This window comes from Chelonoidis abingdonii, chromosome 11 (assembly GCF_003597395.2).
Source record: "Chelonoidis abingdonii isolate Lonesome George chromosome 11, CheloAbing_2.0, whole genome shotgun sequence".
Classification (NCBI taxonomy): Eukaryota; Metazoa; Chordata; order Testudines; family Testudinidae; genus Chelonoidis; species Chelonoidis abingdonii.
In genome coordinates this window covers 61,654,960-61,673,648 of record NC_133779.1, presented here as the reverse complement: position 1 = coordinate 61,673,648, position 18,689 = coordinate 61,654,960, and the positions used below count along the sequence as shown (strand labels likewise).

The 18,689-nt window shown below is 54.1% G+C and overlaps 1 protein-coding gene across 1 annotated transcript; it reads right to left on the bottom strand.

Moving 5' to 3' along the window:
• Positions 1-8,360: 8,360 nt before the first annotated feature.
• Positions 8,361-17,180, bottom strand: LOC116834933 (phospholipase A2 inhibitor CNF-like). The gene is made up of 6 exons (XM_075070699.1): positions 17,118-17,180; positions 16,560-16,666; positions 16,189-16,296; positions 15,472-15,627; positions 14,843-14,986; positions 8,361-8,401 (listed from the first exon to the last, which is right to left on the bottom strand). The coding sequence occupies exons 2-6, from the start codon at positions 16,612-16,614 to the stop codon at positions 8,361-8,363; spliced, it is 504 nt and encodes a 167-aa protein (XP_074926800.1). The 5' UTR covers positions 16,615-16,666; positions 17,118-17,180.
• Between the last annotated feature and the right edge of the window lie 1,509 nt (positions 17,181-18,689).

Sequence of the window (18,689 nt, the reverse complement as noted above, 5' to 3'; positions counted from 1 at the left end):
CCACCCAGACGGGGTCCTGGGGAAGCCACAGGGTTCTGCACCCCCACTTTGCAGTCAGACGTGACTCTTAGCCAGCAAAACAGAGGTTTATTTGATGACAGGAACAGGGTCTAAAACAGAGCTTGTAGATACAGCGAACCGGACCCCTCAGCCGGGTCCATTCTGGGGGGCAGTGAGCCAGACCCTAGGTCTGCACTTCACTCCTTGTCCCCAGCAAGCTCCAGACTAACCACCCCCTCCAGCCCCTCCTCTCTGCTCAGTCCCTTTCCCGGGCCAGGAGGTCACCTGATCCCTTTGTCTCCAACACCTTCAGTTGGCACCTAGATACTTAAAAACTGCATAGGGGACACTGAGGCACCAACACAGTGTTCAGAGCAAACATTAAGAACAGTCCCAGTTCGTCACAGTATCCATGCAGCATTGTTAACTGACCATTGTGCTTTTCCTATGGATGTTAACTCAGTGCAGATATTAATGTTTTCTAGAGTGTAGGAATCTTGGCATTTAGCCATCAGTGCCATGAGGTGGGGTGCCTCAGTTTCCCCTTCCATACTGCCAGGTTTATTATGGTTTTTCTGCTGTGCCAAGCCTCAAGTCTGCTTACAGGGACTAGCTGAGAAGCTGTATTTCCACAGAGTCTCTTCACCAGGGTGTGATCTTATTTACACTCCTAGCATGTCCAAAAACTTTCCCCAAAATCATGCATGTTGCATCTTTTCATAGGATTTACCATCAGCACCAAATTCCTTGTCGTAAGGTTTACCATTAACATCGAACGTTTTATCATGAGATTTAACAAGAACACCAAATCTTTTATCACAGGCGGGTGTTTCCAAGGAACTTTCTCATACCAGGCCTTCTGTTCAGACAGCAGAGTTTATTGTTTGTTCAACACCCAGTGTCCTCCAGCTCCTGCCTGAACCTTCACACGCGTTCAGTTGCTGCTGTTTCTTTCCCTTCAGTGTGGATCTCAGGGTCACCATGGCTTTGGGGTTTTGGCACTCCAGGGACTGCTGAGTAAGGATGTCAGGAGGCTTTGCATGTTGACTGGCCCTCTGTGGAGCTGCTTCTCAACCCCAGGGTTTTGCCCATGCAAAAAATCCACCCGCCTCATGGAGTTACCCTGTGATCCTCACTCCCAGCTCTGGGACCTGCCCCGGGCCCAGCTCCCAGAGGGTTGTGAGTGGTGCTCTCTGGGGTAAGAGGCATTTCCCCCCAGCAGCTCTTCCACAGCTGCTAATCTGTCTCCTCCTCCCCCCCCGTCGGTAGGCTCTGCCTCCTGTCTGAGAGACCGAGGGCTTGTCTACACGGGCACTTCACAGCGCTGCAACTTTCTCGCTTGGGGGTGTGAAAAAACGCCTGCCCTCCCCCCCGCGCAGCAAGTTTCAGCGCGGTCATGTGCCAGTGTAGACAGTGCACCGGCACTGGGAGCGGCACCCCTGGGGGGGTGGTTTTCCCAGCGTTCTGCCCTGACTACACAAGTTACGTTCAAGCGCTGCTACGGCAGCTTTAGCGTTAGCAGTGTAGACGAGCCCCGAGTTAGTTTTCACAAGCCCATCAGGAACAGCCTCCTGAAAACCTGGTACCCGGCGTGGGGCACCTTCTGTCACCCCTCTCTCTATCCCTGAGCTGGGTGACAGCTCCCCTCCGGGAGGTCAGGGACACAGCTCTCACTGGTCCTCCCCACTTTCCTCCTCTGGGCCCCCTCTAAGACACACCTCTCCGTGCTTTCTAGAGTGGGGTCTATCCCCTGTTCACAGCGAACAGCCCTGACCCTTGTTTCACCCACTCCTCCCCTCCTGAGGACAAAGTAGGAGCCGGAGTCAGCTCCCCCCACCCCCACTGGGAGCAGGCAGCTTCCCCCTGCTGCAGAGGAATCAAGGAGATTCCCTCCCATTCGTTCAGCAGTTCCCGGGCCCTTGCCCTCTCCCTCTGCGGCCCCAGCAGAACGCGTCTCCTTGGGGCAGGCTGACCCCTAACAGCCGGAGAGGCAAGGAAGAAATTGTTACCGATTAGCATCTCAGTGGGGTTATTGTCCACCACGCCCACTGATAATCCAGTTTCTATCCCCTCAGTTTCTATACATGCACTTTGGCCAAAGGCACAAGGATTTTGTAGCCTCCTGCTAATGCGAGCTCTGCCATCTGTCCTGGCAGTGTGTCACCTTCTTCCACTGCACTCAGCCCGATCGCAGACATTTCGGCACCTGTATCTTCCCTCCTGAGGTGTTCCCTGCCATTAATGCCAACAGCCCTTATGTGCGTCATGCCTGGTTCTGCGGAGGCTAATGTCACAAAACCAGTATGATACATGGCAGGTGCCCGAGGTAGCAGCATTCACATGGGCTACCTGCTGCCTGCTTCCTCCCAGCGCAGGGTATTTGTTCCTCAGGTGATCAGTGGAATCACGGACACCAGCTTCCCAGGAGCTCCAGGGCTGGAGCACCCATGGGAAAAAATGGTGAGTGCTCAGCACCCTCCGGCAGCCAGCTACCCACCTCCCCCAGTGCCTCCTGCCTGCCCACTGCCTCCCTCCCCCACCGCAGATCAGCTGTTCCGAGGCCTGCAGGAGGTGCTGTGCGGGAGGGAGGGCAGGGCACGCTCTGGGGAGGGGGTGGGAAGAGACGGGGCAGGGTGGGGGAAGGGGGGGAGTGGGGGCTGGGGCTGAACCAGGGGAGGGTGAAAGCAGGTTAGAAAATCAGCACAGCTGCGTGGAATTACAGGGACAGCATCTTCTGGGCTCTTCTGTTTTCACAGGAGAATTGGAATGGGAATTAGAGGAATGGTTTGGGGGAGGTGAGCACCCAACCTCCCAGCCACCCTCCTTTTTCCCAGGGGTAAAACAGGAACTCTGCTTCCCTCGTAGAAACCCCTCGCTCTGTGGTTTAGTCACAATCGGTACCCAGGTCTGTTCAAAGTCATCAGCTAGAGATGCCATTTCAGCCCCAGTTTTGTCCCACAGACGCTGTCTCCTGTCATCGTTACATGCTCCTGAGCAACCAGGTGAAATATTTCTTTAAAGCTTGTAACCCCTGTCCCCTCCCCCACTTTCCCATCAATCTCCCTCTGTTTCAGGGGTCATCTGAACTCATTGCGAAACAATTTCTTTAAATTCACAATAATCGAAAGCATCCTCAGCTGGCACCTTACCGAACAGAGCCAGAGCTTTACCTGTTACCTTTGCAACCGACGGGGGGAGCATCTTGTCTTCGGGAATCTGATGAATCGCACAAAGGTAGTGAAATATTCAGCAATATCACCTGCCTCGTTGTGTGCAGGACACAATTGTTCCCATTTGTGGGTTTTTGGAGAGGTGGGAATCAGTGGCATGGGGGGTGGGGGGAGTTGGCTCTGCTTTTCTAGCAAGTCCAGTTGGGGTTTTCTCTCTTTCTCCTCAGATTCTTTGGCTTTCCGTTCCTGGGCTCTCTGGTGTGCGGCTGCTGGCCTGGCATCCTCTGCCCCCATAGCCCCCCTGTGTTACCCCTGGGGGTCCGCGCAGAATTCCTCTGTCCCGCATCATTGTGCATTTTCCTGCATAAAATCCATTTTGGCCAAGAAGCGCTGCAGTTTCGCCTTTTTCCCACCAGAGGCCGCTCTGGCGCCAGCCCAGCCAGCTGCGTTCACGCCGGTCGTTCTAGGGCCACAGCGGCCCCTGGTGGGCGTGTGGGGCAGGAAAATACAGAATTCTGTGCCCGGTGCTGCACATTCCCCCGGAGCCGGGTGCATCACAGCCCCTGCCAGTGCAGCCAAGCTAGGACAGGGTGGGGCACCCAGGGCTGTGGGGAGTCACAGACTGGGGCTCAGGAGCTACTGGGGGGCCAGCGTTGAGCCTGGGGACGGGAGAGGGGGCTGCAGAGACCCATGGGGATAGGGGGTGCGAGGACCGGGGCAGAGGTGCCTCATTGAACGGAAGATGCTTGAGGTCAGGCAGGGTCTGCATGGGGGAGGCTTCCAAACTCCCTAACAGTCCCCTCCACAAACTCACCTCCCCAACATCCTCCAGGTTCACTCCCAGGCTCCTTCCCTCTCCCTCAGCTCCTCCATTACCCCAACTCCCCCCAGCTTTTTCCCTGCTTCTGCGGGGTGCAGAAAATACAGTTCTGCTCTGTAGTGTCAATGAATTACAGAAAGTGCTGTATTAAAATGCCTTGTAAGGAATCTATTTGTCAAAAAAAAAAAAATACCAGAATCAGGTTTTTGTTTTGGTCAGTATTGTTAGGGACAGACTTGCTGGCAGATATTTGAAATAAATGACCAAAATCATTGACACTGGCATGATTCTGTTGTGCTACTTTGACAAATAAAATATGCAGAATTTTGTATTTTGCTTCCTGAATGACAGCCAAGGCCATCCATGGAAATCTCATTCTCTCACGCTGGGTGGAACATTATCGCAGTGTCCCGAACCGTCCTCCAGCAGGCGCATGTTCAGAGCTGGATGATCTGCCTGTCACTGGGGTTCCGGCTCCAGACATTTGTACTGATGCACCAACTTTGGATGAAATGAAGTGCACCATATCTACACTGAAAAACGGACGCAGAGCCGGTGCTGATGGCATCCCCTCAGAGCTGCTAAAATGTGCTATTGATCCTGTAGCAGAATCACTTCTGGCTGGTGTGGAGAAATGGAGCCCTGCCAACCACCTGGAAGGACGCTATTGTGATCTCGCTCCATAAGGGCAAGGGACCGCACAGTGAATGTAAGAGCTACCGGCCGATCACCTTGCTCCCCGTCAGGGAAGGTGTTTGCACATGTTTTGCCGGCACGCCTGGAGCCTTTGCTACATCGGACGCGTCATCCCCAACAGTCAGGCTTTATGAGGAACAGGGCCACATTAGATGCCATGTTGGAGATACACTGCGAGTTCTGGAAACCTCTGCATGTAGCATATGCTGATCTCAAGGCTGCCTTTGAGTCAGTAGACCCTGCCACGTCCACTCTGCTGGACTTGATTAGAGAGCTGCATTATGGAACCCCTGCCCATGGTTGTCTGGGGAACAAGATGTGAGCACCTTTTAAATCAGTATTTGGTGTCAGGCAGGGCTGAATTCTGGCCCCTGCACTCTTCTCAGGCAATGGATTTCATAATGCAGCATCCCGCCAGGTCCACAGACATCAAGATCGGGGATCTCTCACTCACAGACCCTGACTACGCTGATGACGTTGTTCTTTTAGTACTGAGCCCCGACAGGTTTCATGAGACACTCCAGCATACGGAGGAGGAGTCAGTGAAGGTTGGTCTCCATGTTTCATGGTCAAAGACAAAACTGCAAAATCTAGGACCAGGTCCACCCATGACTCCAATCTCTTTGAACAATGAAACCGTCAAATCAGTTTCCAGCTTTTGCTATCTGGGTTCTATATTTACCAGCTCCTCCAGTTCTCACACGGAGGTTCTCCGTCAGACTGGCATCACAGCATCTGCCATGGTCCTTTTACAATGGAGATGGAATCCACATCATCTTAGTGAGACAACCAAGTTCGGGATTTATTCGAACTGCATCCTTCCCATACTGCTGTACGGCTGTGAAACATGGACACTGCGCCACTCAGACTGGGCAAAGCTGGAGGTTTTCCACACAGAATGTCAACGTTGTATATTGGGCATAAAGTGGAATGACTTCATCTGTAATGCGGATGTTTATGGTCACTCAGATCTGCAGACTACTGGGGCCAGTGTCCACCGGTGGCGCCTCACGCTTTTCGGACACGTCCCAAGGATGCCACAAGACATTCCAGCGAACGCCGTTCTCCAGGTGCCTTGTAACGTCCAGGATAAAATTCCACCAACCGAAGGGAGGAGCGGGCCTAGAGGCAGACCCCTATTACGTGGGTTCATCAAATCTGTTCAAATGTCGGACTCTCAGGCCGTCAAGCTTTTGCGATTGTGCAGGGACAGACCAAATGGCGAACGATCGCCACGGCCGACAGTCTGGCTAAGCGTTGAAGAAAAAGAGAAGAATTTTGTAGAATTTTCAAATGTTGTGTGCAAAGTTTTTAATTTTTTGGTTCAGAATTTTCAATTTTTTGGCACCGAATTGTGCCAGGAGTACTGTGTGCAGCCGCCTCTCTGGCAGCGTCTGCCTGATTTATCTCCAAAATTCGCCTGTGTTTCTTTTTCTTTTTCTGCTGCCTGCAATCTGAGCAGCTCCAGCTTCCCAATGCTTTCACTGGTTTCACTCATCTGGCTGCTTTCTGTCCTGACGTCCCTTTCCCAAAATAAGCAAACCGAAAATAACAAACTGGTGACCTCTTCGACTGATCTCCAGTCACCACACATAACATCTCACTCCAAATATTTACACCGGCGTATGAAGTGCAAATCTCACTTAGAACAAGCTGTGCATTTCACGCTGCTCGCTGCCCAACTGTGACACGTTCCCCGGGGTGCAACCTGGAACTGGGGTACCGCTGAGCCCTCTGTCCCACCAACCTGGGCTCCCTCTCACACTCTGACAAGCTGCAAACCCCTCCATGACCTGCACTCACACAGCCATCCACAGGCAGGGTCTCACAGATCTGTGTTACATGAATGCTTCTCCCAGCCACTCATGAACTACCAATTGAGAGGCTGCAGCCGATTCCCCCAGCTCCCTAGCCTAGGACTCCTGGGCTGGACTGTCCTGCCTGGGTCAGAAGCCTGCCAGTGTTAAGTTTATTACCCAGGTCGCCACTTCTCCACGGGAAAGTGAACGTGCACCAGCTTTTGTACACTGAGCAGATTCCCCAGGCACCAGGGCCGTCCTTAGCCATAGGCAGAACAGGCAGCTGCCTAGGGCAGCTCTAGGTCCGGGGGCACCGCTCTGCCGGGAGCCCGGACAGATGGGAAGCAGTGGAGCATGTAAGAGCAGGGCTGCTGGGTCCTAGAGAGCCGAATGCAGCACAGTCTGAGGGAGGGGATTGGCTGCTGGGGTCTCTGGGAAGGGGTGGGGGAAGAAACTCACCTGCAGGGTGACCAGATATCCCGATTTTATAGGGACAGTCCTGATTTTTGGGTCTTTTTCTTATATAGGCTCCTATTCCCCCCCACCCCCTCCCGATTTTTCACATTTACTGTCTGGTCACCCTAGGTGGTGGTAATTGGTATCTGTATAAGACAAAGCCCCAAATATCGGGACTGGCCCTATAAAAATCAGGACATCTGATCTGGTCACCCTAGCTGGGGAGCAGTCTCTCCCCGGGCTGGCAGCGATCCATCTCATCCCGGGGGGAGCCACAGGGCAGGATGAGCTGCTGTGGCTCATGGGTCCTGAGATCAGATGTTGCTAGCTTCATCAGGGTCCGTTGGCTGGCGGTGGTGCCCGATCTGCGTGCGATCAGACCTAGATAGGTTTTGCGCTGCTCTTTGCCACTCTGACCCAAGAGTGGATTTTTGGGGGTCCTGCAGGTGTTCACCTATCTCCTCCTCTATGCAGTGTTGGACCAGCAGGCTGGGGGTGAGCCAAGCATGGAAAGCAGTACTGCATGCATTTACATTGTCATTTAACAAATTTGTTCTGCCAAAATGCTTGCTAACAATCCCTGAATTCAATTCAAATATTTTTTTTTAAATCAAATATCTTTAGCCAAAAACAGAAAATTAAGTTGTTGACAAATATTTCGTGACAAGTTTGGTTTGGGAAGGGAGTGGGCCAGTTTTCATGGAGAGGAAAACAAAAATGTTGACTGACTTCCTATAGCCCTTTTTACTGCTATAATGAGCCCTCCAAACTGTAATATGCTTCATGCTCCTTACTAGTGTACAGAGCAGGGTGCAGCAACCTACAGACATGTCCAAAGGTGGCAACGCGAGGCTGATTTTTGTTGCATGCGGCGGTGGGCTTGAGCGGCCCTCAGCCCATCATGCTTCTGGGGTTCGGCTGCTGCCCCTTCCACCGGAGGTCCCAGCCACCAGCCCGATCTCCAGCAACTCACTGCTGGCCTGGGACCCCCAAGGAACCCCAGGCTGGCAGCAGGCTGAGCAGGCCGGCGGCTGATACCCCAGCTGAGCCACTCAACCGCTGTCGGCCTGGGGTTCCATTACTCAGCTGGTAGCGTAGGGCTGAGCAGGACTAAATTCAACGAAACGGAAAACAGAGCAACTAATGACAAAGTGCAAGAACCTAGAGCAGTGGTCCCCAACCTTTTTCGTCTCATGGGCCAGTGCGCAGGTGCACTGAGAGGCCACTGTGGCCGATGGCACCCGCAGGCACCGCGTTGGGGACCCCTGACCTAGAGAGCCCCCTGAAGCACGCGGCCATCGTTTTGATTTAATTGGACTTGACCTGTACAAAGAATTGAGGGACACTGTCATCAATGTTGCCACATGCAAAATCGGATAATGGACATTGTACAGTTTACTCATTACCAGCATTTATATCCTAATGTGCACATTGCCACTCGTATTTCTGCTGAACAATTCCTGTAACAGGAGCATCAGGAGAACGGAGTTGCTCAAGCTGAAGCTCATTAAAAACTATCCCCGCTCTGCAAGGAGTCAGGAGCACTGACGGTCTTGCTATTCTTGCAATCGAACAAGACATCACTTTGTCTTTGTCATTACGATGACATTATTCCTGATTTTGCAGCCAAAAAAGTCAGAAAGGTTGTTTTTATTTAAAAACTAATCCTTGTTTCAATATCTCTTCATAGACATTTCAATAAAATATGACAAATTAAAAAAATTATATTATTGCATCATTCTGTCAAATCAGAATTTTTCTCTAGTGCTGCTTCTTAGTGCTAGTCCATCAGCGTTACGGTGGCTTCACTACGTTCAACTTGTTTTAATAACTGCATGTGGCAAGTTTTCCAGTAGCGTAAGCTTATGTTTTGTTGCTAAAGAGCAAGACAGGCTCAGGGCACCAGTTTAATAATCCTGCTAGGGCACCATAATCCTACGGACGACCCTGCGAGGGAACGCCCAGGGCCCCATCCCAGCTGTGGCTGGCTCCAGATCAGGCCATTGCAGCCACAGGCATAGTCTGAGGTTTGTATATGGGGGGACAGGGGCTGGGGGTACGGTGAAGGCTTCGTGGGGATCCGGAGGGGGCGTCTCCAGATGCAGGGGCTGAGGCTGATCAGGGGAAGGGCTTGTCAGAAGGTCTGTATGGGGGACTCAGTAGGGGAGGTTCTGGGTGTGTGTGTGTGTGAGGATCCAAATGTAAGGAGTTTGGGGGGGCAGCTGCCCATACAGTGACCCCCCCACACCGCTGAGGAGTGACGGGGAAAGGAAGCAGCGTCACTGCCTGGCTCTCAGCTCTCCTACCTGCCCTTAGGCAGCCCCCGCTGGGCACACTGACTGGCAGGCGCAGAGCACCTGGCCTGCCTTCCCCACTTCCTCCCATGCTGGGAGGGAGCAGGGCTCAGCCTTCCTCTGCATCACCTCTGCAATGTGTCCAGTTTGGGGGGCGCTGTCCCTGCCCCCCATCTCTGCCCATGGGTGCAGTTCAATGAGGGGTGGGCAGGCTGCGGAGGAGAGCTCCCCCAGGGGCTGGGCATAACTCACCGTGTTCTCCCCCATGACGTTACTGACACGAACTTGACCGTATAGACCATTGTTGCAACCAAGATCCTGTAGCAGCACCAACCCTTGTACGAAGGAGTTCAGGTGAGGTGTCTACGAGGACGCTATGATTTGCTGGTTACATTGATGCTGTCTGGAGGGGTGTATCATTGTTAGAGCTGAAGTTATGAATATTGGCTCTGTCCTGGTATCTCAATGTGTTTGATTCTAAATAGCATGAGTGACGCATTTGGTTGGCTTCTTGAGAAAGGAATTTGCAAATTGTGTCCTTCCAGTCACAGAGGATATAAAAGGCCCTGAAAACCCCTCCATCTTCAGTCCTGCTTCTGGTCTCTGGGGGAACCTTGCTACAAACTGAAGCTCTGAACAAAGGCCTGAATGACCCATCCCAGCTGGGGATGTTCCAGAGACTTGATTTGAACCTGCAGTTTATTCCATCTCTGCTACAAGCCTGAACCAAGAACTTTGCCATCGCTGTATGGAATTGCTTCCATTTAACCAATTCTAGCTCTCAGCTCTATTTCTTTCTTTTATGAATAAACCTTTAGATTGCAGATTCTAAAGGATTGGCACCAGCGTGATTTGTGGGTAAGATCTGATTTGTACGTTGACCTGAGTCTGGGGCTTGGTCCTTTGGGATCGATAGAACTTCTTTTCTTTTACTGGGGTGTTGGTTTTCATAACCATTCATCCCCATACGAGTGGCACTGGTGGGGATACTGGGAAAGTGGAGGGTCCGAGGGAATTGGTTGTTGACTTGTGGTTAGCCAGTGGGATGAGACCGACGTCCTCTCTGGTGGGCAGGTTTGTTGCCTTAGAAATGGAAAAACCCCAGCCTGGGGCTGTGACTGCCCTGCTCTGAGCAATTTGTCCTGAACTGGCACCTCAGTTGTGTCTCACGAAAGGCAGCATCGTCACAGTGGCGTAGTCGGCAGGATCCACAGCACCAGATCCATTAAGCTTTGGGTCAGAACCCCACGCTAGCCAAATTTGGGATTGAGAGTTTGGTTGGTTAAAGAGCAGTGACCGTGAGCCAGAAAGCATCAGCAGAAGCAGTGGCACTGCAAACCCTGAGAGACAGGCTGCAGTTTGAACATGAACAAAAACTGGCAGCAATTCGAATGAGAGAGAAGCAAGTGTGGGCCCATCTGGAGAAAGAAGCTGCTGAAAGACAGAGAGAAGCTACGGAAAGAAATGCTGAATTGGAGAGAGAAGCTGCTAAGAGAAAGAAGGAGGCTGCTGAGTGAGGAACAGGCTCGTCGGAGGCGTATGAAGCTGCTGGCTGCTGAGCAGAGGGTTGCCAAGTCAAAAAAGCAAGGAGAGAACAGGAGAAATTGTATCCTCTAGAAAGTCCAGTTTCTAGCAATGTTGAGATGTTGTGTTACTCTGAGCAGTTTTCTGAGTTTAACCCATTGTGCCATGACCAGGGGAGAGTGACTCTAACCTGGTGGGAAATAGCAGTTTGTCTGTGAATGAAGTTTCTGAATGTCTGTCTGATGTCTCAGAAGTGTCCCACCACAGGCAGCATCATTCCCCAAGTCCACTGGCTGTAAGCAGTGAGTGAGCAGATCCAAGCTAATCACCTAAGAACTAAAAAGGAAAATCGCAGTCTGAGTTCCAGAAACCAGCCAGGGTGTGAATCAGGCCGTGTCACCCTGACAGGATCGTTCCTTGATACACAGGCTGGGATTCTCCTTTCCAGCCCAGGTCCCCCTCCTCTGTTCATTCCTTGTCCTCCAGACGTTTTTTCCAGGTATTGGGTTGCGGAGGGAGGGAGGACAGGGGAGAACATCCCTTCCGCCCCGATACAGGTTCCTCCAGCTGGCTGGAAAAAGGTTTTGCTGGGACGTGAGTCAAGCAGCCCCCCCTGTCTCCGTGCTCTCCCTGAGGCGTCTCCATTGTATCCAGTTCCTGGGGTGTCCTTGGGAGTGTGGATCCCTCAGCACCGTCTGGCTGCTCCATTGTTGCCCCTGAAAGGCTGGTTGTGGGTGTTCCCAACTTCACCCCATATTTCAGTAACACATACATAGCAAAATGTTGTAATTCCCCATACAATGCTAGGGTTTCCCGGTCATGCTGGCAGGCTCGGGGGCGCTGCATGGATGGACATGGCTTGAGTCAGCTTGCTGTGAGCCAGCCCAGAGAAAGGGGAGGGGGTGAGCTGAGCCTCTCTGCCTTAGGGAGCAGCCTGCTTTGTCTCTTTCTGTTTCGGGACGGTTCTTGGGTGTGAGTGTCCTGGATTTTAAGGGGTTGTCTGTTAGAGTCGCCAACTTAGTAATATTTACAAACCGGACACTCCAGCAGGAGTGCTGGAACCTCCCTTGCCCTGCCTCTTCCCCCCAAAGCCCCACTTCTGCCCCACCTCTTCACCAAAGCTCCACCCTGTCAACTCCTCGTCCCCCCTCCCCGCTTTGCTCTCTGCTTTTCTCCTCCCTCCCCCGGCTGGGGTCAGGAGGGACTCGCCTGCAGAGCCGGGGCTGGGAGCTGCAGCCACCCAGTGAAGGTAGGAGGCAGCCCCGGCTCAGTAACAGCCGGCGCAGTGATGACCCAGCACCTCCCCACCTCCCCCACACTGTCAGATCCGTTTTTCGACTGGACTGGACTTTCCAGTTGAAAACCAGGCACCTGGCCACCCCAGTGTCCAGTTGAAACGCAGCCACTGCACCATTGTAGCACTTTAGTGTAGGCATGTCTACGCCGAAGGGGAGGGTGCGTCCCTTGCTGGTGTCAGTCCATCTCCCCGAGAGCTGGGAGCTGGGATGTCAGATTTCTCCCCATCGATCCAGTGCTGGCTACACTGGGGCTAAGTTAGCTTCCATGCATCCCCCAGCGTGTGGATGTTTCACACCCCGGAGCAATGCAGCTGGGTCCCCGCAAGTGTTTAAGGCAGAGCTGCCCTTGGCAATAACGTTGAGTGACACAAGAGTCCCCGTTGGTCTCTGGGAGGTGGCCAGGGTCAGGACTCCTGGGTCCAGCATGGACAGGAGCAGTGGTACAGACACATGCGCTCTGCAGGGAATTTGGATTTAGGATCCACCTTTATTCAATGCTTGGAAATACGAAAGGTGAGAACATAGGGTGGAGGGATGGCAGGATGCCTGGGTTCTGTTCTTGGATCTGGGAGGGGAGTGGGGTCTCGTGGTTAGAGCAATGGGGCTGGGAGCCAGGACTCCTGGGTTCTGCGCCTCAGATCACTGTCCTGGAAGAAGCTGCTAATGGGTCTCTAATACTCAGGTCTGTTTTTAAGCCCGTCACGCTCAGTGCAAAGCCCATAATGGGTCTCTGGCTTTGGCCCTGCACCGATGGTTCTCAAAGCGCTTTGCGAAGGTGGCTTGGCACCGTTATTTCGTGCCTGGGATGTGGGGGACTGAGTCACAGCTGGGGATGGGGGGCAGGGAATAACTCAAAGTGGGGGTGCGCCAGTGGGATGGAGCAGGCAGGGTGTCAGAAGCCGTCCACGGTCTCTGTTCTGATGGCCGGGCTTAACTGGATAGTCTTGATTCGATAGCTGAATATGCCCGTGTCACGGAGTCACCGGGCGATGCTCTGGAACTGCTCCCCACTAAGCCAGTCAGGACTTTGGGGAGCCTCCTCTCCCTTGGAGCAGACTTGTTCAGGGCAAGAAGCTCACACGTCTTCACCTCCTGGGTCTCTCCTTGGAGCATTCAGCATCCTCTGCCCCTCCGTGGGCTTCCCACAGCGAGCCCACCCAGGTGGGGTCCTGGGGAAGCCACAGGGTTCTGCACCCCCACTTTGCAGTCAGACGTGACTCTCAGCCAGCAAAACAGAGGTTTATTCGATGACAGGAACAGGGTCTAAAACAGAGCTTGTAGATACAGCGAACCAGACCCCTCGGCCGGGTCCATTCTGGGGGGCAGTGAGCCAGACCCCTAGGTCTGCACTTCACTCCTTATCCCCAGGTAGCTCCAGACTAACCAACCCCTCCAGCCCCTCCTCTCTGCTCAGCTCCTTTCCCGGGCCAGGAGGTCACCTGATCCCTTTGTCTCCAACACCTGCAGTTGGCACCTTTGCAGAGGAGGGGCCCAGGCCATCAGTTGCTAGGATACAGAGTGCCAGGCATTAGGTGCACTGGCCCTTTGCTCTGCCAGATACTTAAGAACTGCCTAGGGGACACTGAGGCACCAACACAGTATTCAGAGCAAACATTAGGAACAGTCCCAGTTCGTCACAGCCCGACATCAGGATGCCTCCAGCTTTGATCTGGGCCACATCCTCGGTGGCGCATCCTCTGGCTGCGAAAGGGATTTCGACGTTGTCTGCCCAGAGAAATTGGCATTATTATCTGGCGAGGAGTGTGTGTGTACAGAGCCCCAAACATTGGGGGCGCAGAGAGCCCCTGGTATGGGAGGGCACAGACCCCTGGCATGGGGGGGGTCACAGAGCCCCTGGCACAGGGAGCACCCATCCCCTTACATTGGGGGCATAGAGACCCTGGCAAGGGGGGCACAGAGACCCAGGAATGGTGGGGCACAGAGCCCCACTGCACCAGGCACTGGCCTGGCAGCTGCCCCCCAGATCTTTCTTACAGTCTCAGTGTTAAACAAGAGACACTAGCAGGAGACAGATGGCTGGCAGGACACGGGTGGCAGGACAAGGAAACAAGGGGTCCCTTCCGCCTGCAGTCTTGCCCTTGTTCCACCCCTTCTGCTCATGGTCCTGTCCCCGCTCTGCCCCATCTGCCCATGGTCCTACTCCCTCTCTGCCCCTTCTGCCCACGGTCCCGCCCCTATTCCGCCCCTTCTGCCCACGGTCTCGCCCCTGTTCCGCCCCTTCTGCCCACGGTCTCGCCCCACTCTGCTCCTTCTGCCTGCAGCCCCGCCCACAGCCCCTCCCTTTCTGCTCATTCCCAAGGGATCCTCCCCTGTTCCTCCAGGGTCCCCCCCCACATTGCACCTGCCCCACAACCCATTTACTCCCTTCCATCCCCGCCCCCACTGCGGCCCCAAGACTGGAGCAGCTTTGTTCCCGCACCACGGCCCCGGAGCGCAGCACCGAGTGAGACTCCTGCAGTCCCAGGGCCGCGGTGGGGTCCAGGTTCTGGGGCTTCCCCCGCCACGAGGCAGCGACCCCAAGGGCGGAGCAGGGAGGTGGGAAGAGCGGAAGAAGAAAAGGGGGAGAAGACGAAGTAGTTCTGAGCCATCCACCCACTGGACCCTTTTTCGTTTGCAGGTTTTGAACACAGGCTCTTTCTCCCTCCAACCCCGCCCATGCGCCCTGCAGTCTGCCCCGCTTGGGGAGGGTTTAGTCCAGTGCCCACTGGCAGGCCCGGGTGTCTCCTGAGCAGGTTTGGCCTCTGGGGGCCTATGGGGAACTCACTTTCTGACAGTGTCCCAACAACGTCGACGCACTGGCTGGCGGCCCCCTTGCAGTACAGGCTGACATTGTGGAGGCAGTGGTGGAATCCTGGGGCAAAGCATGACGGGCACTGTCCTCCGTTGGGCACGATGCTGATTTTGGGGCCTGCAAACAAAGTGGGGGCAATCAGAATTGGGGCTGAAGCAGGAAGCAGCTCCTTGTGTCTCGGTGTTTGCAGGGCAGGTGGGCTGCAGTGAAGGCACACGGCTGGATGTCAGGACATCTGGGTTCTCTTCCTCCCAGCTCTGCCGCTGACAGGCCGGGGGACCTTGGATGTTCCTGGGCCTCAGTTTCCCCAATGGGAACATGGTGAGAATGATCCTGCCTGGGTCCATTCAGATTTGAAGCTCACTGGGACAGGAGCTGTGTCTCCTTGTGTGTCTGGGCAGTGCCTGACAGGATGGGGGGCCCTGATCTCAGTCATGGGGAGCTGGGTAGTACCCGATATGATGGGGGGGCCCTGATCTCAGTCGGGGGGGCTGGGCAGCGCCTGGTGCAATGGGTCCCTGATCCCCAAGGGTGCAAGGCAGTGGAGAGAAAGGGCAGGTGAGAGGTGCCAGGGTGGGGGCAGGCGCAGGCCGGGTACTTACGTTCCTTTATCTCCCCCGTGTTGCAGTTGGTCTCTCTGCAGATCTTGGAGTGGACCCTCACGTAGACGTCGCTCCCAAATTCAAAGTCCAAGTCTCCCTCCAGGCTTTGCAGGCTACTGGTGCACGACTGGAAGACGCCCCTCTGCACCACACCCCCTGGTGGGGAGGGGCAGGAACGTCTGTCAAGGGGTGAATGCAAGAGAGCACCCAAATCCCCAACCTCCCGCCATCCCCCTACAGTTGGACCAAGGCCGCCCCCTGCCCCACGTGGCTCTGCCTCAGTGTTTGTTCAACCCCCCACTTCCCAGAGTAAGGGTGGGTTCAAACTGGTGGCAGAAGTGGGATCCCACCGGGCCTTAACCTGGTAGTTGGGGCTCTCTGCTTTGGGGAAGGGAGGGCAGGCCTGTTGTACTCTGCCCCTCATGCAGAGCCCGCTGGCTGGCGGAAGAAGGGTTGACAGAGTCCCCCTAGGGTCAAGGGGCTGGGAGTTAAAACCCCATTGAGATGCCTGGGGCAGTTTTCTCTCCTCCCTGCAATGGGCTCAGGCTCTGAGCAGACCCCGGCAGCATCACTGCATCAGTCACACTGATTATGAAGGCCTGAGAGCTGCTGTTTTGCTTTAGCTGAATGCAGCAATTTTGCTCAAATCTGCTGATTCAGGATATTCGGCCTAGAGATCCCGCACGTTGCTCTGTGTCATGGCACCACGGCACGTACCAATAGAGTTCACTTCCTGAACAGCGATGCAAGAATCTGCCGCACTGCTACAGACCTTCTCTGCGCTGCTTTTCCCGGGGACGCTCTGGTAACAGCTGGAAGGACGTGCTGTGAAAGGAATTGCTCCTGAGTTCTGGCAAACAATGATTCCTTATCCGCTCCTTGACCACCATTTACTGGCTCGCCAGGTCATTTTCTGGCACCAGGGTGGCTCAGATCCTGTGAGCCGGGTTCTTGGGCCCCCAGGGACCTTTTCTGCTGGGTTGGCCCCCATGCAAGTTATTTTGAGGGTGGAGGCAGAGTCACTTCTGCTCCTGGCTCCCCTCACCCCCTCTCTAATCCATTAGACCCCAGAAATTCACACCACACACCGTTGGCCGTAGCTAGGAGAGCCCAGAGGAGACACAAAACAAGACGAACGTCCATGGTTCTGGAGAGAGCGGGGGCTGGTGTCGGAGCCACGACAGATCCACCTAGCCTGGAACACAGGAAACATCACAGAGCAAAGTCTGCTTTTCTGCCCCCAGCTCTGAGCTGGGCTTCGGATCCCATGGTCAGAGCAGGGGAGCCAAAAGTCAGGACTCCTGGGTTCTCTTCTCAGCTCTGGGAGAGCCTCCCTCCCCCACACTAGGAAGCCCCGATATTCCGCAGGGGGCCATGGCATTGTGCAGCTGTCTCTGGGGAGTGTCCGCCCGAGCGAGCAGGGCTGTCAGTGTCGCCCGCTGATCCCAGCCATGGATCGAGGACATTTCCAGAGCCAGTCTCCTCACACTCTGCCCTGTGGCCCCCCGGCTGGACAGATACCCTGGCACCCGCCACCTTGTTTTCTCCTACCCTGAGCACTGGGTTTAATCCAGCTAGGCAGGGCAGGGGCAGGGCCTGACACAGGAGCCAGAGACTGCAGTGTCGGCTGGGGAGGGAATTCTCACCTGGGACAGCGCAGGACTGGGGGGTGGGTTTGCAGCTCTGTCCCTGGGCCGCGGAGATGCCGGGGTTAGCTGGTGGCTGGGCAAGCGGGCAAGGGCAGGCTGCTTAAATAGCTAGGGCAGCGGGCGGGCACCACGCCAGACCGGGGCTTGTCTCCAAAGCCCTCCCCCGTCCTCCCCCTGCTGAAGGGCGGCCCCCGGAGCTGGTGTAAACAGAAGCAGCCTCACTGAGTTACTCCTGATTTACCCTGGGGGAAGTGAGAGGGGACTGGGCCCAGGGACTCCAAGGGGGTGACTCCTGATTTACACCAGGGGGAATGGGCCCCAGTGGGGTGACCCCTGATTTACACCAGGGAGAATGGGCCCCAGTGGGGTGACTCCTGATTGACATGGGGGAATGGGCCGCAGTGGGGTGACTCCTGATTTACACCAGGGGGAATGGGCCCCAGGGGGGTGACTCCTGATTGACATGGGGGAATGGGCCACAGTAGAGTGACTCCTAATATACTCATCAACAAATCTACCCTCTTCATTCCTCAGAATTAGGGTTTTCACCTCCATACTAACTAATTAATCTAGACGCCTGAGAAATTTTTCCTATACCGTGAATCTTTCTGCTCTGTGAATCTGAACATCCGAGAATTTCACTTCTGAGACATATTTTGTACAAGACACATTGCTCTTTACTTTAAAATTGGGTAATATGTGCCACGATGTGCTTTCTTGGCACAAGACAAACAGCTATTGAACCTGGAACAACACCTTCAAACAGGTTTAGACCTAGCCTCTCTCCCTGGCCATCACAAAACTGGTATAGAAAAACAACAGCTAACAGCCCCAGAAGGTAATACCAAACAGATCAACATAGTTTAAAACTTGGATATTTTTCAAGAGGAAATCAATTTTCTGCTGTTTCTTCCCTTGCTTTATTATGACTTATGGAGCTGGAGATCTAATGTCGCGTCTCCCTGTGCAGTCTGTTGAGTTTCTTCTCAGAGCCCAGCAGGCTTCCTTTAGGTGGCTTTTTTTCTTCTTCTCTCATTAGCAGTCCTTTTTCTCTTCTCAGCAGCTCTTTTTTTCCCTTTCAAGCAGACTTCTTTTCTTCTCGTTCAGCAGTCAGTAAAACAACATGGTCTTCTTTCCTCTAGCTGGCCAAGTGCTTGCTTCTCTTCATTTACCATTCGAATTTCTGCCAGTTTTTTGCATCAATTAACAACTGCAGCTGTCCAGCAGGGCTTGCGGAATTCTGGCTCATGTCACTTGATCTTTACCAACCAAACTTCGAATACACAAAATTCCAATTTGGCTAGCGTGGGGTTCTGACCCAAAGCTTAATTGACTGGTTCTTCTGGGATCCTAGCACGGACTACGCACTGTGACGGTGCAGCCGTGGAGCCAGCTCGAGGTCACTCAATCAGGGTGAACTGCACAAAAACAGGGCAGACAAACCCAAACGCTGGTGGTTATTCCACTACTTAGATTTACCACCAGCACAAAAACAGCTTCTATAGTACCTCACTGGTTACTTAGAAGTTTAAACCACCAGTTCCCTTAAAGTGCCCAAGCCCTCAAGTT